Source organism: Rattus norvegicus, chromosome 1 (assembly GCF_036323735.1).
Source record: "Rattus norvegicus strain BN/NHsdMcwi chromosome 1, GRCr8, whole genome shotgun sequence".
Lineage (NCBI taxonomy): Eukaryota > Metazoa > Chordata > Mammalia > Rodentia > Muridae > Rattus > Rattus norvegicus.
In genome coordinates, this window is record NC_086019.1 from 155,344,965 (window position 1) to 155,369,545 (window position 24,581).

Consider the following 24,581-nt stretch of genomic DNA (forward strand, 5'->3'; position numbering starts at 1 on the left):
TTACCGTGTTCTCCTGAAGCAGAAGAACTGGAGACCTTTTCTAGACAGGATGTCCTAGGAAGGTTACAGACTTACTTCTTCACTGCAGCATCTTTATCCATAAAATGAACACTACAGAAGAATTTGAGGAGGTTTTCATTTTGAAATTTTATTCTAATTGCCTGATGATTGTTGAGAATCTGAGAAGTTCAGAATATTATTATTGTTGCCAAGAAATTCAGTTTTGGTTCAGAATGAATTTCTCAGAAGACCTAGTCCTTAAGGCATTTTTATAGCCAAGGGTTGGTTTAAACTTTACACACAATGTCACTAATTTTTTCATTTCTAATGTCCTCTCATGAAGACATACTGCCATTCTAATATTCTGAAACCGTATTTGGTTCATATTGCAGTAAATTCACAGTGTCATTGGGAGCAATGCCAGGCAAAGAAGCACAGGAGAGATGAGGAGATGCTCTCAAATGTCCTCCTGATTTCTAATTTAAAGGTAGTCCTGGTTATCATCAGGATTGGTTTTCTGATGGAATTATACATTCAACCACTTTTTTTTAGAATGACCTAATAATGAAGTAAGGTTTGTGTAAGGATCAAGTTTAATAAGCTTAACAGTTAGATGGTAAAATCAGAAAAGTGTTAGAGCTCCTGGATTCCTTCCTCCATTGGGGAAAGGGAGAGAACAGATCCAGGACAAGGCACTAGTTAAACTGGTAAATTTCATTTGAGGACTATTGCAGAAGGGAAAGAGAGACTTCACTATAGAAATGAGGTCATTTATAAATCCCACATAGAGAAATGGAGATTTACAGACAAGGAGCAGGGTCCTGTTTGTTGAGAGAGAATAGATATGAGAAAGCACTGGGAGTAAGGGGAGAGAGATCCTTGCTAAATTGACCTAACAGGATTATTTTTGGGGGCGCGGGTGATCAGATACTGAAGTGAGGGGTTCTTCTTAAGCTGCTTTGGCAGGATTTTTGCTAAAAACAGCCATGCAGGTCTAGCAAGGGTAGACACTGAAACCCAAAGTCAGAGCCTCATTAAGAAGGCGCCTGCCTAAAGGTTACTTACAGAGAGGACTTAAATTTCAATCAGGTTATAGGATGGTTGACGCAGACTTTGGCAGAAGTAAGGCAACAGTCGAAGGAAGTCTCACATGATCTTTGTTACAGGGTACCCTGCATCCTCCATAACATCTACTACATGGTACTCCCAACCTACCCATGACAGAACCTCATCACGGAAAACAAATTATATGTTAGTTTCCCTGAGGAAGTAAAGTTGAAAATGAGTAGACTACTCATAATTCAACAAAAGAAACTTTCAGCACCTGGAAAGCACCCCTACCTGCACCTCGGCCTGCCATCGTCTCTCCATCCACTTCTTCCTTGCACCCACTTGCTTCTTCCTTCCTTGAGAAGACCCTCAGAACCTGTGTATGGTGCTACAATTTCTATACCCAAACTCTACCTACTTCTGAACATAGTTGACTTGGGGCCAATTTTGAGCCTAGGATTGCGCACCAGGCTGTTGTCATTATGAACTTGGGAAGAAATCCACGTAGCCACAAAAGCACAAGGCAGTCCTTTGGCTTGGCAAATACACCCAACTATATCTACTTAAGCATGATAGGAACAAATTCCAGGGATTTTCCTTGCCTTAGGCTTAAGATTCTTCTTGCAATGACCATTAATATTAATCTCTCAACCAATCTCTTAACGGTTAACTAGAAAGTATAATAAAGGAAATACAATCATATTTTTCAGGCCCAATAAAAGTAAAATTCATATGTACAGATGTCTGCTTTTAGAATTTTTCATATTGAGTTTACAATGTTAACTCCTGCTCTCATCTGAAATAGAGAATTTTTCTCTTTTCTCTTAATGATACCTAAATTATTTGCTTTAGATGACTGCCATTTTATTGGCATATGCATCTTAGTAATGAAACTATGAGACTCTTTAATTTCCTTTAATACAGCAATATTCACATTGTACCCAATATGCTCTTGTTCATTCATTAATCTCCTTATTATAACACCCAGTCCTGTGTCTTATGATAGTAGAAACTTAAATCTAATCATAGTAGTCTCTTTTTCTTAGCTATATCAGTTTTGTCACTATGCTCATTTACATATGAATGGCAGAGACCTCATAATCTTTTTCAATACAATATATATGATGCATGCCAAAGTGAAGTGTAAATCATCTTATGAGAAAATGATTGAGTGGTGTGGATTACAATCTAGTAATAAAACAACCCAGTATCAAAAGGTAATAAAAATCCAAAAACTTTGTATTTCAAGATAATTTGTATAAAATAATTCATGTTTCTTGCAGAAACTTTTAAAATTATAAATATTTCTTAATTAAGCTAAAATCATCAATAACCCAATCACCAATCTATTTATTACATACTCACATCTAAGTATATAATTTCTTTTTTCTTTTCTTTTGGTGTGTTTGTATGTTGCGCTGTATGTGTTGGTGTGAGTGGAGTATATGTATTTATCACTGTAGGAATATGAATGTACATGTGCATGTGCATGCATGTGTGTGTTTGTGTGCAGACTAAAGGTTGTTATCCATTATCTTTCTCAATCACTCACCCACCACCTTTACTTTATAAGACAAGGTCTCCCATTGAACCTAAACTTTATAAATTAGGCGAGGCTGGCCAGACAGCAAACTTCAGTATTCCACTGTTCTCTCTGTAACCCCATCTCAGTACTGGGGATAGATGATGAAAATAAAAATAAATAAATAAAATAATTCTTAAAAAGAAAGAACAGCTTTCCCCCAAATAAAACAAGCTTCTAAACTGGAAGTAATAATCTCCATATAGCGCCAATATCTCAGAAAGAACTCAAAAAAAAACATCCACTGCTCAGTGAGCTAGAATTGATCATGAAAACTCATTTTGTCCATGTCGTCATTGTTGTTATGTAAGTTAATGTGATCATTTGAATGTAAACATTAGAGCTACAATTTATAATCTGGAATACTTCAGTAATAATTAAAATATGTACATAGCTGTTTCTTCTTCTACCTTCAATTCATCTCCTTCATTATTATAATCCAGTTTAGTAACAGACCGCTAAAGAGAAAGGTGGATAATTTAAAAAAAATAAAACAGTATTGCTTTACTCTAGAAGACGATGAATGAAAGAATACATTCTCACCTACATGTCCAGGTGGAATAAGGAGTGGCCTGAGTTAACAGCCATTAACAATAGATACATAATGTTGTTAAGTAGTATCTATCTAGATGATCGCTCCATTGTATGACTTGTTGATTAATTTACTGTGCCTCTTGTGAGAGTCATCAGAGGTGGTTTCTGTGTCACATCCTCTACATCACCACTTCTCAGACACTTGGGTTGTAGCATTCAACATGAAACCATGAATTAGTCATTGAGGTGAGTTGAGTGATAAACATAAGATACACAACACATATGTATTAAATAGACAGATTCTGCCAATTTTCCTCTTAATCTCGGTTATGCACTAGTCCTGTGGGGACTGATTTTCTATTGTGTGTGTGTGAGGGTGCATGAACCAGGAATTGAGAAGAAAACAGGATCTCCACCTTTGAGAACAGTCTCTGTCAAGTTGGAATAGGCATAAAAGCACAGAGTGGGCACTGTAGAGGAAGTGTGTGGTGTTCTGAAAGGTTGGGATTGGGATCTTCTCCTAGCTAGCACAGAGTGTTCGGTGGAAGGCTGTAGAGAGGTACTATTTAAGCTGAAACACAAAGAGTGAGTGACTGGGCCTAGTGAAGGTTTGGTAGGCCAAGAGAGTGTGGTCAAAGACCTGCAGAAGACAGGAACATGTCGATGAGATTGGCACTGCAGAGACAAGGCAAAATCAGATGGTGAGAATAAACAGAAAGACATGAGAAACCAGTCCAAGGAAACCGTGGGTACTGTATTATGTAGGGTTTTTTGTTGTGGTGCTTTTGTCTCCCAAACTGGAACCTTGAGTGTTACCGCAGGAAAAGTGACTAAGATGAATCATTCCCGTTACAGAAGTTATCTGATGGTTTCTGGAGTCTATGTAGGATATAAGCAAGAGAATGGCTTAAGGATTGATGGACCAAATTCATACAATAAGTGACAGCAGCTGGAAGTAAGAAGAATCTCACAATGTACTGAAAAGGGTTCAAGTTAAAATATGCTTAAAGGATAAATTTATAGGCTTTGATTATTGTTGGATATAAGGGAAATACTATTTTTATTTTATTTTTGAGATTATAATAAAAGTGTATTTCTCCTTCCCTTTCCTCCCTGCCCCCTTTTCCTCCTATACCCTTTTCTGCTCTCCTTCAAATTCATGGCCTCTTTTTGCATATAACCTATAGTTATATAATATACACATGTCTGTGGTTCTTTATGTATAGTTGAAGCCCCTGTCCACTTTAGCGTCTTCTTTGGTGTGGTCCTTATTCAACTCGTTTGCTCAGTCATGTTGGTGAGTCTGTGTGTGTGACTTTGTTATTATGAGGAAACTACTCTTTTAAAGAAACCCTCTGTTTCTTCTCTGCCCTGGATCCTATAGCACAGACTTGTTCCATGCTTAGGCCTGTTTATGTGAAGCTTCCTGTCTCATCCCTTTGTCAGGGGATGACTCTGAGCTGGGAAGCGTGGCAAATCTGAAGCCTGGGGGGAAAGGAGAGTTGAGAGAGAAGTTAACGGTTTCATTTTGGATGACCTTTGGTTTCCAATGCCTGTGAGAAATTTGAGAGCAGATGTCTAGCAGGCAGTTGGATAGAAAGTTTGGAACTGTCAGAAATCTTTCTGGAAGAGAAGAGTAAATCTTAAAAACTGAGATGATTTTGATATTGCTTTGTGAACGAATAGAGTGAAAAAAAGGACAGACTACATCTAAATTATTTTAAAGTTTGGGATAGTAGTTTGAACATAGGCTTCCAGTTTGAGTAATTCATATTTCAGTGAATACCTTGTGTAGATTTAGTACTGAATTTTCAGATTGATAGTTCACCTGACCAATAGGTAGCTTGCAGTCACTCCATTTTCCTTTATCCCCACTTTTCCGTGCATGATTTTTCTTCTCCCACTTTTCAAAGAAAAGTGTGCGCAACACCAGCCCTCCCTGAAACTATGGTTCATTACCTAGATATAAAAAAACCCCAATATGTTTGCTCTTGATGAGCAATGATTTGATGATTAATCTTTCCACTAAATTATATTTCTATTTTTTGCCTTTAATAATGTTAAAAGGAAACTGTTAGTTAACAGTATTGAAATAATTTTCAAGGAAGATTACAGAGTTTGAGGGCTATCACTTTTCCTCCCATCCTATCTTTAAAAGTAAAAATATCATTACTGCTGATCTCTAAGACCTTTCTTTCCTTCCTCAAAAAAAATCTAGCCCATAGTTTTGTACTTAGTCTTGTGGAGACTTGATGCCCCAGAGAAGGGGGATGGTACAGGGATAAGTGGGAGAGGTGGGTGAGTGTGAGAGCACCCTCTTAGAGACAAAGGGGAGGGGATCCATGGAGGAAAACTGGGAAGGGAGATAACATTTGAAATGTAAATAAATAAAATAATTAATATAATTAATTAATTAATAAACAAAAGTACTGAAATCATCTGACAGAGATGGCTTTTGGTGTCTTCATACACATGTAAAGAGCTCATAACTTGCAAACACACAGAGCGTTTCCTCCACTCATTCTTATTAAGATGAATCAAGACCTGCCCTTCTGATATCCCAAATCTGACAATTCTTGCCATCTTAAAGATCTCATTTGATCACTTAATTCCATTATACCCTACATCTCCAAAACTAGCCTTTCTTTAGTCATTATGTCGATGTTCAAATGTTTTGTGCATGTCGATGTTCAGAAAAGGTACATGTGGCTTACATGTCTGCTTTCTCACTGTCCCATAGCCTCATAAACCAAGCCTATGAGACCAGTCTCTCTAGATGTTTTTTCATAGTCTCTCCTTGCCCAGATTCTAGTCTTAGCCTCTCACAGTATGCCAACCAAGAATTACATAGAAAATGAACCTCAGGAGGGGTCATAGGAGGTGGGGGTACCCTCCAGAATATACCAGAGACCTGGGAGGTGAGAGACTCTCAGGACTCAGAGAAAGGACCTTAGATGAAATACCCTACAGTGGGAAGAGGGAACTTCTAAAGCCCACTTCCAGAAGAAAGACAGGAATGTGGAAAGACAGACAGAAAGATAACAGAAAGTGAGGGATGAGGTTGTCATTCCCACAACCAAAAACTCTGAGGCATAATTGTTCCTGTCTGAGAGAACAGCAGAGACAAAAAATGGAGAAGAGCCTGAGGAAAATGAGGTCCAGCAATAGGCCCAAATTGGGATCCAGCTGAAGGGGAGGCCCCAAGGCCTGACACAATTACTGAGGCTACAGTATGTTCAGAAAAAGGGACCTATCATGACTGCCCTCCAAAAGATCCAACATGCAGCTGAAAGAGTCAGATGCATATATTTACACTCAACCAATGGACAGAAGATGATGAGCCCCGTAGTCAAATTAGAATAAAAGATGGAGTAAGCAGAGGAGGAGGGTGACCCTGTAGGAAGACCAGCACTTTCAACCAACCTGGATCCCCAGGATCTCTCAGACACTGAGCCAGCAACCAGGCAGCACACACCAGCTGATACGAGGCTCCCGACACATATAGAGCAGAGGACAGCTGGATCTGGGCTCAGTCAGAGAAGATGCACCTAACCTTCGAGAGACTGGAGGCCCCAGGGTGTGGGGAGGTCTAGTGGGGTGGTGGTTGGGGGGATGGGAGCATCCTCATAGAGACAGGGTGAGGAGAAGATATGAGATGTAGAACAGTCAGAGGGTGGACCAGGAGGGGGATAAATCTGGACTGTAAAAAAAAAAAGATTATATAAAATTAAAAAAAAGAAAACATTTCTCCTAACATCACCAGTATAGTAGATTTATACAAAGTAGGTATAATCTGTTTATATTTTTTCTTGGTCCATATTACATCACTTCTTCTCCTCAGCCCTAGTTTCTTCTCCTTTTCTCCCTCTGATTGCCCCCTTTCTAATCTCCACTTTAATCTCCTCAAGCCTATTGTTCTTCACCCCTAGAAACAAAAATACAAACAAATATCCCCAAGTATGCTCCATTTTGCATGTTTCAAAATGACAACCATTTAAATCATAAATTAAATATTTGCATGAGACTTCAATTTCTGGCTTTCTGTAAATCGTGAAACCCCGTTTTCTCTACTAAATTGCTATTTCACATAACTCCAGTGGAATTTAATTATCTGCTGAGGCTATAAGGCAGTACTCTCAATTTGAAATCAGAATGAAAATGTCTAGTTATTCATTTCTTTTCCTCCTTGAACTTAGGTTTTCCTTCTACACTTTCTCAATGTTTTAGGCTGATCTATTTTGACATTTGACCATATGATCCATGCCCAGAGAGTTATGTGAGACACAACTACACGTATGAATAAAGTGCCATATTTTCCCAGATTCTTAGATTATAAAACCTTAAATATTTAAACTTTTAAGACTAAAATATTCTGATTATTACAATTGATAAAATTACTTCAATATATTAAGTAATATACCTTTAATTCTAAATCAGAAAATGTAATTACAGTTGGGATTTTTGTTTTCAATGAGACAAATACAACCTCATCTACCTAAATCTACCCATTTCTACTTTGAAAATACAGCTTTTACTACCTAGCATATTTCTAGATTTTATGCATGCAAGAGAAGATGTGTTTGGCATGTTTCATAAATGGAAAGCTGCTAAGCAGTCAAAAGTCAGTATCAGAGACCACCATGTGGGTCACAGAGGCCCTAGAAAAATCTATCACTTTAATTGTAGCTTTCTTTTATCTTCTGGAAGCTTCTCTACAGTACTGCCCTTATGCATGCATACTCTTTTACTAAGTAATTCAACAAGATTTCTCATTATAAAATCCTCTGTTCTTTTATGTTCAAAAATGAAGTTTCATGGACAGTTATAAGGTCATGTAAAAAAGAAAAGTCTGAATCACTGACAACAGTGGGTTGCTTTGTACTTCAGAGGAGAAAATTATGAATTTCAATGACCTGAGTACCTGGAAAGTAAGATGATCTTTGGGAGTAAGGTTGCCCTTCCTCCTGCACTATCCTCGGGCCCCCTCTGGATTTTTGTCTGAAGCTGAAGGATAATGTAAGAGACCAAGCATATATTTGTAAGGAGAGCTCTAGCTGGCTTTTATGAAACCACGAAATGTCACCTGTAATTTCAAAGTGTGTCATGAGTTTTCATCACAGAATTAATTTGAATTTATGTTATGAAATGTGATTGAGCTTAGGGAGAAATGGGGAGTTTGGAAATTATAAAATCACATAAACAACAATAGCTGGTTTTTAAAGCTCAGGAAAGGTCAGAAAACAGCCTTGCTAATCATGTTCCCTTGAAAATTAGAGGCTTCAGGCAATTTTGCATTATCTGCTGCATGGGGAATTGCTCACAACCTTTGCCAGAATCAAATAATTCCAATAATTATAGGTTTGAAGTTAAGAAAGTCTTTGAGCCACAGCTATCAGAGTTGAAAATTGGGCATCAAAATAATACACACTTCATTGCAGTCAAATCTAAAGCAATATTTTCTAACTGTTAATTCATTCATTCTCTCATTCAATAATTCTGTTATTTGATTTTTGATTGAGCAACTACTATAGACTTAGCCTTATGTACTATGAATGAAATAACTAACAAGATAAAATTCCTTCTCTAAAATGATTACAATTTTATGTGTTGTATAGAAAATGAACAAGTATACAATATATAAGCATTATAAATTATTACACACTGATATGATTATTATATTATTTTCCCTATATTATTATCAGGTAACAATTCAATAGTTATTTACTGTTGAGCAATGGAATATCATGCTGGAGAATATGTGATTGTTAAATAAAACATTTAGATAATTCTATGGATAGATGTTGATGACAAAAATGTGCCTTTTGCTTCTAATATATTTGATGTAAGTGAAATGCTCATGTCTCTAGCCAACAGGGAGAGTAGTACATGATGAGTGCCTAGTAGCTATTTTGCATGAAGGGATTGTGTTAGTGATGGGTAACACTGTCTGCATTAGGTTTCTGTTGATGTGACCAAATTCTTGACACAAATACATAAAGATGGAAGGATGTACTTTGGCTCATGCCTTCAGAGGGTTCCGTCAGAGTCAGGAAGGCCCAGCTAGAGGAGGATCACATCATACTGATCCAGGAATGAAGAGAAAGGGAATGTTTGCACTCAGCTGCTTTGGTTTTTACCCCTCTTAAGTTGTTTAAGGCACAAATAGTACCATGTAGATGATATTCAGAGTGGATCAGTTGATTCTCTTTATGCCTCAAGCCCGTAGGTGGTCCTAACTCCATTCCAACTGATAATCAAGACTAATGTTCACACCATATGTTTTTAATATGAAGGTAGGACTCCTGGCTTCCTGCAGATGATTCTAAGAAGAGCATGCAGAAGTGTGGGTGGGCTTCAAAGAGAGCAGAGGTACCAAAGATGGAAAGAAAGTCCTGGATAAATGCTGGAGATCAATGCACGTGATGGATATGGAACAGTAAAGGAAAGAATGAACTAAGAGAAAGTGGGTGGATAACGGTACTTTGTTATCTGAGGAGCTGTGAAAACTGTATACAAGGCTTCTTTTCTCATAAAACCAGCATTTGAGTGAGGGATTTGGAACATGATATGTGCAACAAAATAAATATACGAGTATTACATGTGATGTTGAACAGTACAAAGCATGATTATGTCCCTATAGAAACCAGTTAATTTTTCACCATAACATTTAGCACATGGTTTTAAGAAGTCTTAGAGAGGGGTTGGGGATTTGGCTCAGTGGCAGAGCACTTGCCTAGGAAGCGCAAGGCCCTGGGTTCGGTCCCCAGCTCCGAAAAAAAGAACAAAAAAAAAAGTCTTAGAGATGCTTTAAAACTCATCATAAATATTCTAACTATCTCAGAGATCGCTGAAATTACCATCAAATATGTATTTGTTTGACAAATGCAAAGATTTTGGCTTATGAGATTTTTGTTCTTGCAAAGTCAGTGTGGATTAGTGAACATCTCCTATATTCCTAGTTAATAATGAACATCAGAAAAAGGGACCTGTTTGTAAGCAGTCTTCTGCATGGCATCTTGAATTCTTGCTTATTCTAGTCTCTTATTTCTATGAAAATAGAATGTCAAGGATTAAAATAATTCATCAAATAAGAAACAAAACTCTGAAATTAATACCTAAGTCCTAATGATGAAAAGACACACTTAAGCTTCAGTTGGTTTTATGTGCAAGAGAATAAAATCTCCTCCATCCCCATGCCATGATATGATCTTATGTGTATCTCCTTATTCTGTAAGGCAGTGGCCAGTATTCTTATACCCAACACTATTGTCTCAGGGTTTATGTACCTACATACTAGATGCTTGGTACTTGTTGGATGAATGTGAATGTCTTCAGTGATAGATTGAGATTTTGTTGCTAGTGGTTCTTTGCTTTTGTTGAGGCCTTGCCTTCTCACTGGAATCTTGCCTTGGATGCTAATATAATGACGAATAGTGCCATGTATCTTCAGGGGAAATAAATTGGAGCTCGTTCTTTTTTCATCAGAGAGGATGGAATGATAAGAGAAGAGGGGGCTGGGGATTTAGCTCAGTGGTAGAGCGCTTACCTAGGAAGCACAAGGCCCTGGGTTCGGTCCCCAGCTCCGAAAAAAAGAACCAAAAGAAGAAAAAAGAGAAGAGAGCATCCTCATGGCATAACTTGAGGAGATGTATATATCTGTAGCAAAGATGTCATCGACTACCATACTTCTAAATGTATGCAATTTTTCAAGCCTATAATCTCTGCTGACTCTGTTCCAGACACCGCTGGGGGTGCTAAACATTCAAAAGTAAACAAGATACATTTTACTCTGAGCGATTCACAATGTATAAAGAGAAATTGTAAAAAAAAAAAAAAAAAACCATAGTCCCTTTCCTCACCTCCCACATGTCATCAAATGACATATTTGGTAGATTTTAATCTACCTCTGTCCCTTCTTCCTACCCTGTAATGTAAGAGGTCCACTGGGAGTTGGGGGTAATCACTGTATGCCTTGAGGATAGCCCATGCTTTCTTCTACCCTCTCTTTGTACATACTTTCTCTCTTCACTAAGGTTGTGCATGTCGGTAGCATGGGTGAGGGTCTTACAAAACAATAATCTAGTTCTAAGCATAGCCATCATTTCAGTCACCACTAGGTTCAAGTCCAAATTCTTATCAAGCCTTGCAGTCCTTCCAGACCTGATTTTGTTGCCCATCTTATCAGCTGTTAAGCTAGTCCAGGAGCTATGTTCCCTCTCTGCTCACCTCGTGGCCCCCAGTCACTGCTGCCTTAAACACTCCAAGAGTTTTCTTCAATCTTCTTAGAACAATTTTTCTCAGTATGTTCTCACTGTGCTGCAACATTTACATGAAATTTTAGTAGCTTGATTTTCTAATTCTACTGTTAAACTATAAAGCACCCTCAGAGTGGGCATCAGTGTTGAAAAGGTGGTGCAGTACTTAACTGACTATTGAAACCTAGGCTTAGCCTAGCTAGCCAAGGAGATGCTTATATCATGAATGTGTGTGATGTTTGAGAAAACTAACATGTAACAAGAGACAGGACTGGAGAGGTAAACAATCACACTGTTGAAAGACTTGTGTGCTTAAAAAGCTTCAGAAAATAGGCTGGCAGACACAGTCCTCATTCCACAAATCCCTAACAGCTTTGCTCCCAATAGACTATAGAAAGCCCTTCTGTGGATTAGAAAAAGACCCTTTTCAGCTGCACTAAAACTTGAGAAAAAGGGCATTGGGCACATTCTTCTCTGTTTGCCATGGGCTCTGCTGACTTGTTTGCGGCATGCTGACCCTGGATCTCTCAGAGCTGTCTGAAAGCAACAGATAAGAGCTTCCAGCAAGTCTGGTTCTTATTCCCCTTTCTGCTCTGATGCGGAAATCGTGGAAACCGTGCCTTTTCTGTAACTTATAAGCAATTATAAATGTATGTTGTGTGACTCCTGAGCAAGATTTAATTTGTAAATAGAGCTTGATTTAAAAATGTTAAATGCTGAACATCTCCCATAGGCGGTTGGAAACAAAAGAAGACTGCTAAATATAAAGTAAAACAGTCGGTTTAGTCTCAGAAACGTGATTCTGACAGTAGGTTAGAAAAGGGATGTTCTGGCTAGTTTATACCAACTGGACACAAACTAGAGTCAACTGAGAGGGCTATGGGCAAGCTTCTAGGCCATTTTCTTAATCAGTGAAAGATTGGAGGGGGGTAGCCACTGTTGATGAAGATACTCCTGTGGGGATTGTTCTGGGTTCTAACAAAGAAGACTGAAAAACCCAGGAGAGCAAGCCAGGAAGCAGCACCCCTCCACAACATTAATTCCTGCCTCCAGGTTCCTACCTTGCTTGAGTTCTTGTTCTGACTTCCTTCAATGATGGACTGATTACAATGTGTAAGTGTAAGCCAAGTAAAACATTTGCTCCCCAATTTGTTTTTAGCAATGACGTTTTATCATAACAAGAGAAACTATAACTAACAAGGGATTATAGGAGACTATCCTAGAGGCAAGATGCATTACGATAAGATTTTCTAAAATCTAAGTGTTGACAATCTAAGCAGAATACGTGGAGGAGAGGATCTAAAACTCTCTCTCTCTCTCTCTCTCTCTGTGTGTGTGTGTGTGTGTGTGTGTGTGTGTGTGTGTGTGTGTGTGTGTGTGTGTGTCTTTCTTTGTGTGTGTCTCCCATGCAATGCATCTCTGGTGTTAGAATAATTTACCTGGGTGAAGATGAGAAGTGAAGTATTGAGTACGCTATTTGAGGTGTACTGTTGACTTCTAATAGATTAATGCAAGACTGAGATGACCTTACATTTTAACTCATAAAAAAAAGAGGTAAAACAGAATTTTAAAATCACTGAAGTCAATGTGAAGACACAGAGGAAAATCACCTAATTGGATAGTGGAAACCCCAAGATTAGAATCTGTGTATGATTTATAGACCTAAAGTTCTTCCCATGTTACTTTATAGTGTGTGTATCTCAGCTTCTTACCAGTAAGTACATTTATCACATTTATCAAAAAGCGAAAGCGAATGTGGATGAAAAGGTGTGTAATTGTGAATCCCATATGTCTGGTGTAACATCATGTCTAGAGTCGTAAAATATTCAAGTAGGGGGAAATGGAGTAAATCCAGTGTTTGAAGACATATTTCCTAAAATGCGATTAGTTTATAGTTTATGATGTGGTAGGTCTTGCAAAGCAGCCAAGCATCTTACAGCTCTGGACGAGGACCCACCAAGACTTTATGTGCACTCCAGCCATTGTGAGCAACAAGTACTTCAGTGATTCAGAAGCACTTCCTGAGGCCACAGAGTGTAAGTGTGCCCTTGAACGAAGCCAGATTTATCTAGCTATTTGGAAGAGAGAAAGAAATATAAAATAAGATATAGTGGCATGCTTAGAGAACAGTTCCAGAGGAATGAGTTCAAATTTAGATTTCATAAATGATGTTTACTTCTTAAAAAAGGCTCTTCGTCAGACAAATATAATCAAATAAAAATAAATTGGTCTTTATTTTATATGTCTTGAGGAATTGGGGACAGTGAGCAGAACAGAAATGTTGTCAACTTTGATTTGGGAAGGGGAACCTACCTTTGTCTCAGGGTGGAGTATAGAGCAGCTTGTTACCCTTGCACCAGAAAAGCCAGGTAGGAAGTTGTGGTGAAGCTGAGTCCAGGTGGAAAGAACAACAGCCATCGCTTGACGGTTGATGTGCAAACCTCCTGTCCATGGACAGAATACTAGAGTAGGCAGAATCAGCAGTGTCCAGTCCTGTGCTTCTCTCCCTTTGAAATTCCCACTCAGTGCCCATTTCTCTTTGTTAAACTCATTAAGCTGCCTGGCTTGAGATTTGTTACTGGCAGCTCTGCTTCTCCGGGAATGAGCCAAAAGACCAATCACTTGTGCTGAAATAGCAATTTCTTCCCCCGTTGTGGAAAGCTGTGATGTTTCCCAGATGACAGCTGCAGAGACTCCTGCAAGCATTTTATATAAGGGAAATGAAGTGGCAAATGGGGAGGGAGAGACAGTAATGCACTGGAGAAGACAACGTCTATGCATAAGAAGTGCAGTTACCCTCACCCAGAGTTAGAGAGGAGAGCCGAGCCCTATGCGTAAGATGGAGAATAAAGTGATGCTTGGTGAACGCTTAACTGGCTGAAGGAAAGGAGTGAAAAAGCGTCTAGGGCGTGCTGGAAAGTGGTTTGTATCTGCACAGCTCCTTACAGTTTGTCACTGTGGTCTCTTGGTCCAGGTTCCTTTTGAGATTTGCCCCAAAGAGTGAAAAGTTACAAAATGAACTGAGTGGTTGCATAATCAGAACTCAATAGTTTTATCACAATTGTTTAGTCTTTGTAAGATTGAGAACAATGTCTATTCATTTTAGAATTGGCGTGAGCAAAGCAGATGGCTCCTTCAAAACCTAGAGTATGGACAGGACAGCTAGGTTCATTAAGAAATTGAGGATTTGAATCTTCTCTTTCTAGACCTATGTTGTAAGGAACTTCAGGAGGCAGGGAATATAATTCATGTTAAGGTACACATTTATATCCAAGGTTCTAGGTTCCATCTCTTAGATTCTTCTATCCACCCAAATAAACACCTCCAGTAGATCCCAGCAACTTTGAGCCTACTAAACTCCCCAAGTGACTTGGATTAGTATTTGGGAACGATTGATCTCCATTTTGTTATTGGGCTCCATGTTAATGCTTTTCAGTATGATCTTTGACTCTAATGAGGTTCACCTAGGATCACATCTTAAAATATGTCATTAATTTGTTTTGAAACAGTGTCTAATAATATAGCCTTAGCTGTCCTGAAACTTGCTGTGTAGAACAGGCTGACTTCAAACTCATAGAGATCCACTTGCCTCTGCCTCCTGACTGTTGGGATTAAAGTTGTGTGCCATCACACCCTGACCACTTAATTATTTTCATTAAACCATAAATGTGTGGATGGTGTATTATGTGAGCTTTGAAAGTGCATACATGTAGCTTATGCATTTTTCTCAATTAATTACTTCATTTATTCACTTTATACCCCTTTTGCAGCACCCACTCCTCCCAGACCCCTCAGACCCTCCCTTCATTCCCCCATACCCTTTCTATTCTGAGAAAGGGGGAGGGCCCTCCTGAGTACCAACTCACCATGGTACCTCAAGTCACTGCAAGACTAAGTCCATCCTCAACTACTGAGACCAAAGAAGGCAGCACAGTTAGGGGAATGGTATCCACAGACAGGCACCAGAGTCTAGGTAAGCCCCTACTCCAGTTGTTGGAGGACCCACACAAAGACCAAGTTGTATACCTGCTTCATATGTGTGGGAGACTGAGGTTCAGCCAATACTTGCTCTTTGTTTGGTTGGTGGTTCAGTCTCTGGGAGCCCATTGGTCCAGATCAGTCTTCTTGTGAAGACTTCTTATGAAGTCCCCATCCCCTGCAGGTTCCAGTTCTTTCACACGACGTCCTGAACTCCATCTAATGTGTGACTGTGGGTCTCTACATCTGTTTCAGTAAGCTGCTGGCTTACTATTTCATCTTTAAGCTTTAGTTACTTAAGCTATTATTAAAAGAAGACAATCATATATAATTTTTAGTGTTCCTAGACTGATTAAAATGCACAATGTATAGGATATTTCCAACTATGTATAGACAAGCTTTTTAATCAACCAAAGACCATAGTTTAGTCTAATGTATGTTTATAAAACAAATATCTTGGTCAAATTTTAAGATCAAATGAACACAAATAATTTTACTGCATGTCCCAAACTGTACAGAATAATCTAATGCTTCAAAATGTTATTTTTTATCTGAATAATTATTTTTATTTATGTAAAATTCAAATTTATCTGAGTACCTTTTATTTTTATTTGTTAAGTCTATTCGCATTTTGTAGGGGACCCTTAGAGAGAAACACTGAACAAACCAAGTGGGCCAAAGATGGCTTCTCTGAAGATTCTATTGAAATAAAAGTTAAAAGCAGACCAGCATAGTAGGACATGCCATCACTCTGGACGCAGACATGTAGGTCTCTGTGAGTTTCAGGTCAGCCTGGTCCACAAAGTCCGTTTCCTCTTATTGGGCACTATGTTAATTATTCCTATTACATTATCTAATTTTATCCATGTAGACTTAATACCTCCATTTTCAGAGGTAGAGATTTCAGCTTTGAGATGTAGAATGAGTTCCTTAAATAAACAGCTCCTACATTTTAGAGTTCAGAGGAGACCTCAGATATATATGGAAAAGGCACAAAGACCTTGTTCAAAATTTATCTGAAACATTATGTGCCCATTATATAAGTTATGGAAGGAACATAAAAGAAACATTTTATAATATCCATAATCTCTTTACCCAGGAATAGTAAAAACCACAGGTTAGCATTAATCTTTCTTTCTAGTATTTCCTTGCATACTAAAAACCAATATTTGCAGCTTTTAATGTGTCTTATGATTCAGAAAGTAAATTAAATAAACTAATATTCTTTTTAAAACTAATATTCTTAATATTTATATATAATCCCATAAATCTTATTTTAAAAATAAAGCATACAATGAAAGCTATGAGAGAAAAATTTTTGTTTTACATGTTATTTTAAAATATATTCTCATTGGAGAGCCAGTAATTTCTTAAGTATTAATTTTGAGTGATTCTATACCATGTGAGAGGTTATTTCATTAATAAATACAAAGGTTACATGTGTTTTTGTGGGCAGATGTTGATGATTATATAACTTTTTATTTCTAATATATTCAGTTGAAGGAAATATATCAAAATTGCAAAAGGAAATTCCAAGGAACTATTAAAATCATTTTTTAAAAAAACTGGGTGGCCAATTCTGTTCCACTAAATGAAATTGCTCCAGGCAAAACTAGAGACATATCTGAAACAGCATATACTGAGTGAAATGGTCAGTTCCAGCAGTACAGTGATGAGAAAGTCTATATGCAAATGTCTTCCTTACACAATGGCTCAGAGATATGAGAGAGGGTGGACTTTATGCTAGGATGATGCATTACTTCAGCTGCAAGCTAATGATACATTTATGTGCCTTAAAATGAAGGGGTGACTTTACTCACAAAGGTTATCTTCAGTTAGAGTAAACAAATTAATTTTAAATCACCATGGCCCTCTGGCCAGATTCTATTTCAAGTAACTGGGGGTTGGGTGTCCTAGTTCCCTGGCTTGACATTACTTCTTTTTAACAATTTCAATTTTTAAGAATTTTGTCTTTTTTCTTATTTTAACATAATGCAAACAACTCTAAATTCTTTGTATTAGCATAGAGTAAGGTAAAACCAGTTAGAAATCATGTCTCTGTCCTCACCAAGAATGAGTGACCTTACCATTGATATTCTTCTATTTATAAAATGGAGATCAATACTTCATGAACTGAACTGGGAAAATTGAGAGAAGAGACTAGACTAATAGAGCATACAGTTGATGTCTATTAATTTTACCAAGCATGAATGAGACCACTACCACAATTTTGTGCCAAATTTGAAGCAAGCTTTATTTAAATACTGGTCAGGATGGTAGACTGCAGCCAGATCCATTTTTGGGTTCTCAGAAAATGGCAACAAGCCACCTTTTGCTGAGACTTATAAAGATAGACCTGTGAGGCTAATTACTTCCCACCAAGTCCAATCAAGGGAAACATACATCCTGACATATTTTCTGCCCACCTATTTCTTGATGGTACATTTCCTGCCTATGTACCTCTTGCTGTAGAGGAATTTTAATTCAGGTACATGGCTTCTCAGGGAAAGGATCACATCTAAAGACCTCAAGGTCTATATTATCCAGCTGGAATGCAAACACACTCTGGGTTACAGTATGAACTGGCCAGAATAGAGACATGTCCTTAGTACACACCTTAAATCCCAGATAATGACATCTAATTGAGGGTCAGACTAAGTGACCAATCAAAGAAAGATTTGACTGAATGAGTCAGAGAAAGGATATGCCCAATTCTCATGAGAACAGACAGGAAAGAGAGGCTACTTAAAGACCAGTGAAGACTAGAAAGGTAGTCCATTTTAGTTCAGTTCAATTAAGTTCAGAGAGGTCAGTTCTGTGAGGTTCTGAGTGCAGTTGAATCAGAGAAGAACAGTTGAATGTGGAGCTATTCTGTTTATAGAGTTTTGAGGCAGTCTTTCCAAGCAAAGCAATTCAATCAAAACCTGTGAGAAACCATATTAAATCATAAGCTTGGAAAGGAGTTTGAGCCTCAAGAGTTGAGTTGAACCAGTCAGCCAGAGTTCAGAAAGAACTAGAAAAGTTGAGCTTATTAATCAGTAAGCATCCAAGAGGACAATTACATATGGACTAAAGATACTTTTTACATCTCACCTACTTATGGTCAAACACATCCGGTGCAGTTATGTCAAACAAACTTATGTAGGGGAGTAAAAACATGTAACTTATTATCTTCTATAAGCAATAGCCTCCAGCAAAAAAAAAATCTCAAAGTGTCTGTCCTTGGGCAAGGGGCCTATAGGTTAGAGGCATTTTTGTTCCATGGTTCTTTTTGGCACAGAAATTAAAATTAAAATTTAACTTTGACTCTGGCGTGCTCTAATGGAAATTTTGAATTTCTACTACGTTCACTTTTAAAGAAATCACTCTGAACATGTTGTACGTACTTATCAGTAACTTTCATACCTCCAGTGTTACATATATCTACCACCACTAACTGTCTACTGACCCCTCTCCCCAACCATGTCTATACTTCCACTTTTCTTAGGAGTATCCTATTCAAAGAAATGGGGTGTCTTTACTATGCAGCTGGACTGAAACCCAGACTTCCTCTTTGTCAGTCTTGTAATCTATGTACTATGGTAAAACTACATACTTTATCTCTTTACTCAGGCACAGTCATGTGAGTTAGGCTGCATTTGTTTATACTTGTAACTGACAAAGATTCCACTGCATACAAAAGGAAATAACCGGTAGAGTTTGAATAGATGTAGCCTCTAATTTTTTTTCTACTGCTTACTTCTATGAAAAAGTATTGGTCATGCTGTGATTACTATTCTGAACATGGGGTGATGACAAACTATGCTTTTTTATAATCATGAGATGGCAAAATTACCCACTCTCAAAGGACCAGCTGCTCTATGGAGGCTGGCATCAGTGATGCATGCCTACATTCTCAAAACTATTTTAATTAGTAGCTTTCTGGATTTTTGTTGCTGTTGTTGTTGTTGTTGGAGAGGAAATGTATGTGTAAACCTATTAAAGCCATTCCATCTGTTCTGATAAAATAACATCACTGTTTCTCAGTGAAACCTTCCATTTTAGAAATTTAAGGCTGCCGTGTGTTCTTGTAAAGGCAAGTGTTTTGTAAGAATAGTTTCTTTAATGGAAATATAAAGAATTATCGAAAAATACACTTGAAAACCATTTCCATGCATTTATATATTTATAAATAAATAAATATATATATATTAATCATCACTAATTAATTCATTTATTAATATAAAAACTTGAGGGATTCAGATATATCTAGGTACTACAATACTTGCCAAACATACATGAAGGTATAGGCTTATCAACCCAGTATTATAAAAATAAATAAATATAAAAAATGGTATGTAGAAGATTAATTTTGATGATCATGATAGAAATGATGACGATAGATGATAGATAGACAATATATAGATTTATAGATAATAGATAGACTTGAGAAAAAGTCCAATCTCTGCCCAAACTACCAATAGCTCCAATAAGAGGGCCTAACTATTTATATTATTATATTAATTTCTACAATGGACATGAGTGTTACTCCACAAAGCTATTAAAAATTCATTGTTAGGAGTACCATGCTCTAATACATATGGCACTATCAACACACTTATTGGAAGCTTATTATATGCTTGGATTATATGCTTGGATGGGAAGGCTTATATGTATATTGTCTAATTTATTCTTCCCTCAATCCTTTATAGTAGGTAATATTATTATTAACAAATGTGGAGACTTAGAGAAGTTGAGAAAATTTCCCATGCTTGTAAATAGAGAAGAGGAAAATCCAACAATTGAATTTAAATTGTTGAATCTTCATATTCAACAAATACCTGCTAAATAGTCTTATCTCTTGGACAAAGCTGGATATTCAAAAGGGAAGCAGAGAATAGAAGTTGGGTAAGGCATAAACCATAATCACTTCTTAAGGACACTTTAAGGAGAAGAGATTCAAAGATAACAAAGAAGACAGAAGAATATTAGGCATGAGGGTGTGAAACTCATCTAGGGGTGAGGTGGCAATGACTTCTATCAGGAGGGAGCAGAAACGATGAAAGCTGGATCTTCTCTGTAGATTTATCTGAGTATATAGTGATGGAGGTAGGAAAGGATCAGGCAAAAACTGTCCCTCATTTTTGACTTGGAACAACAGACAAGCTGAGATGGGTAATATTAAAATAAATAGGAAGAGTGATTCCTGCTCCTAGCCATGATTCATGTTATCACTTATAATTACCATAAAAGTAAACTAACTAGAAAAGAAGTCAAATTATCCCTTCCTGTGTGAATACAAAAACAAAGTACCACATAATTCTTAGCTCTTAAAGTAAATGTCTTAGACAAGATTATATGAGGATCTCGTCAAGTTTCATTAAGTTTAAGCTTCAATATTTATAATATTGTGAGATAAATTCCAGCCACTAGATATTTAAAGATAATTTGCCAATAAGCTTAACACCTAGGGATGACTGTTTTACATGTTTTTTCTTCTTTATTGTTACATTTTTCAGAGTTTCAACAATTATTGCATAGCACTTTTACATCTAGTGAGTTAAGAATGTTGCAAAGTTAACTGAGAAAATTACATCTGTTGTGTCTATATAGTCTGCCACAATAAGTTCTGAGAAGTCTTTACCTTATAACTTTCTGTCTAACCAACTAAGACAGTAAAAATGATGATATCATTGACAGCTATCTTAAAATGCATGTCCTATTAGCTATGCTGTATGCTACTCAATCCTAATTGCACTACCATAGTAGAGTCTAAAATGGGAACTGGCAAGCATTATGATCAGTGCATGGAATGTTGGCCAGTCAAGAAGCATGAGTTTGACACAATTTCTCATACTGTAAATAAGGAACTTTCCAAGTTTGAGCATTTTCAAATCTCTCACACTCTTGCCCCCTCGCTAATGTAGACAGTTATAATGAATTTCTCTCTTCGGGCTCCTATCTACTGCTCATCCTTGCCTCTCCCTCCCTTGCAGGGTCAACGATTGTATCTTGCGGGTGAATGAAGTTGATGTGTCGGAGGTTTCCCACAGTAAAGCAGTGGAGGCCCTCAAGGAAGCAGGCTCTATTGTTCGACTGTATGTACGTAGAAGACGACCCATCCTGGAGACTGTTGTGGAAATCAAACTTTTCAAAGGGCCAAAAGGTAATAAAAGACTTGTACAGAGACACTAATGTCAAAATTTGTCTAAAATTTATCCCATAGTCTGCCTATAAAGACCTTTAATTCTCTGACCTCCATTGCTTACTAGCACCTTTGACAGTCCTTGATAGTGTTTTGTGCAAATGGTTGAAGAAACTAGAACTCTACATACAAACTCTCATACAGAGAGTTTGAAGAAAATGCCATGAATGATAATATCAACTACCACTTAATATTTTCTATGATTTTTAACAGGCTCATTATAACTTAGGCAGTGTATTAATACTTCCTAATATTTCAGATATGCATGGTAAATCCTCTCATAAAACTTGATATTCATATACGTAAAAAATAAAGAGAATCTTTACTAGGGAGATTGCTCAAGAGTTAGGAGAGCTTGTTGCTCTTACAGAGGACCTGAGATCAGTTTCCAGCACTGTGTCAGATGACTCACAACCACATGTTGTGAGTCAAGCTACAAGGGATTTCACACCTTATTCGGGCCTCCAAGTACACCCTCACTCAGAAACATACACATAAATAAAATGTAATCATCAACCACAACAATCTTTACTCATACTAAATTGGATTTCATAATATGATTCTTTTGGTTTTTATATCACTATTATGTGTTGTAGCCAATAAGTACTGCACTGGTTTTAACAGAGAGAAAATAGCTGAGTTTTTTTTTTTCTTTTTCTTTTTCTTTTTCAATGCACACAGATATCTAGGGACTCTAGTATGTGCCTTCAAGGACCTGGGTGAACACTGAGACTAAATCCTCACAGTAATCTCACTCACAACACTGACATCAACATTACTCAAATAGTATACAGATGCTTCAGAAAGCCTTTAAAATGTATTTGGTCTCATTAAGTCCATGGATTTAATGAAGGTAATTCCACTAGTAAATGGCTGAACTGGTAATCTAATATGTTTGCCTGGTTTTACATTTATGGCAAATGACACTTATTACTGTTCCCCAGAGAAGGCAAAATGCTTTTTTAATCACATACTTAGTATTAGACATTAAATGGATTATAAAGAAAAGATATTATAAGAGTATAATGAGTGCTCATTAACCTAAAACATCTAATTGTGAGTCCAGGAGGTAGTTAGCATGCTTTTATCCAGCATTTGAGAGGCAGATACAGGAGGATCTCTGTAAGTTTGAGGCCAGCCTGATCTACAGAGCTAATTTCAGGACAGCAAAGATGAACAAAGAAATCCTGTCTCAAAAAATAAACATAAACAAAACTTTTAATTGTGAACTCCCAGGAACTAAACCACCAAAGAGTATACATGGAGAGACCCATGGCTCCAGCCATATATGTAGCAGAGGATGGCCTTCTCTGGGATCGATAGGAGGACAGACCCTTGGTCCTGTGAAGGCTCAATGCCCCAGTGAAGAGGAATGCCACGGTGGTGAGGTGGGAGTGAATGGATGGGAGAGCACCCTCCTAGAAGCAGGGGAATGGGGGATTCGATAGGGGGTTTGCGGAGGGGAAACCGGAAAAGGGAATAACATTTGAAATGTAAATAAATAAAATATCCAATAAAAAAGTATCACACTCCCCCCAGAAGAGCTTGTACATAGTAGGGAAAAGCATAAACTGAAAGTCAGTGTGGGAACAGGGACCAGGATGTAGGGGGAGAGTGGAGACAGAGCCCCTGAAGATGCCCAAGATTCAGATTCTGTAGACCAGCATCCGAGTGCAGACCTAATGTTATTGTTTATTACATAAGCTTATGTATATAGCTTTTTACCCAATAAGGGTAAGTTTATGTACCCAAGGGCAAATCAAGGGGCAACCTGTGATGTTAAGCCAAATCTGACCCACTTATTCATGAGCCTGTAGGGGAGGGTCCAATCCCCCTGGGAGATTTCAGTGAAGACAGAGGAAAGAGACAACGCACTGACCTTGGGGGAGGGGCCTTTGTGTTATCTCACCTGTGTGCAGGGAGCATGTCAGATCATATACTGTATACAGTAAGTGCATCAGGAGTTGATGGAGCTTGCTGTGTCACACTCTTCACCCTACCAGGTTTATCTCCACATCCCTCACAGGTCAGAGCATGTGGATTGAAACTCAGCTCTGCCATTCTCTAGTCCTCAAACTTTGGCTAGAAATGTTTCACTACATTGGCCTTGATTTTCTCACCTACAGAGCACAGGTGAAAACAAGGCTTGTTCTTGGAGATATTATGGTGAGTCGTGAGCAATTTACATATCTGGACTAAATTCTGGTGCAAACTGACCACTCAGAAAATAGCAGGCTATTTGAAGTAATTTTTTTACTGAATATGGTAATGGGCTTTTAGCAAGGTAATAAAAATGCTTAGAGGTCCCTCATGAATTAAGTGCAGGTACATTATAATTCAAGTGTGAATGAAGGTCTACCCTATCCATCTACTAAAATCACACTGGCAGTTTGCTTTTGAAAGCCAAACAAATGGAACATAGATTTTTTTCTATTAAAATATATATACTCTATATAAATAATATGTGTCTATTTATACAACTCAGCTACAGCAATTATTCATCATTTCCCTAAGGAAAGGCTAATTTAAGCCCTCAGGAAAATATTGCCATTCTTTTGCTGGCTTCCTGCTCTGAGTCACTGGATGACCTCCAGCTGCTCTGCGAAACACCGAAAGGCTATAGGGAGCTGATGATCCAACCTCTGTAATTTTACCAGGAACATATTTGTTAGCTCTTTATTTTGGCATCAGGCCTCCTCCAGCTCTTTTACTTCACACTGAACTATTCTCTTCTTTGAGCCTGAGGTAGGACAATAACGTCTTATGACATGGAGGAGGGAACTAAAAAGTGAGAGATTATTAACCCAGTATGCAGGCAGTAACCCAAAGGCCATACATAATATATGGAGATGTTCTTCTGAACTGAGGAAATCCCAGGGACAAATTTCCATATGGAAAGCTGGTTCTATAGAGCCTGTGGACAAATGTGCTGAGTCAGTTACACTTTTATACTGGATCTTTTTGTATAGGTATGATTTGTTTCTCTATACCAATGTCT

The 24,581-nt window shown here is 37.7% G+C and overlaps 1 protein-coding gene across 30 annotated transcripts in view; it reads left to right on the plus strand.

The window, feature by feature from the left end:
• Dlg2 (discs large MAGUK scaffold protein 2) overlaps positions 1–24,581 on the plus strand; it is a 2,051,694-nt gene that overhangs the window by 1,480,420 nt on the left and 546,693 nt on the right. For all 30 annotated transcript variants that reach the window (XM_039089312.2, XM_039089327.2, XM_039089335.2 and 27 more), the window contains one exon: positions 21,375–21,544. In XM_039089312.2, coding sequence (XP_038945240.1) covers positions 21,375–21,544 — 170 coding nt within the window. The remainder of the gene's footprint in view (positions 1–21,374; positions 21,545–24,581) is intronic.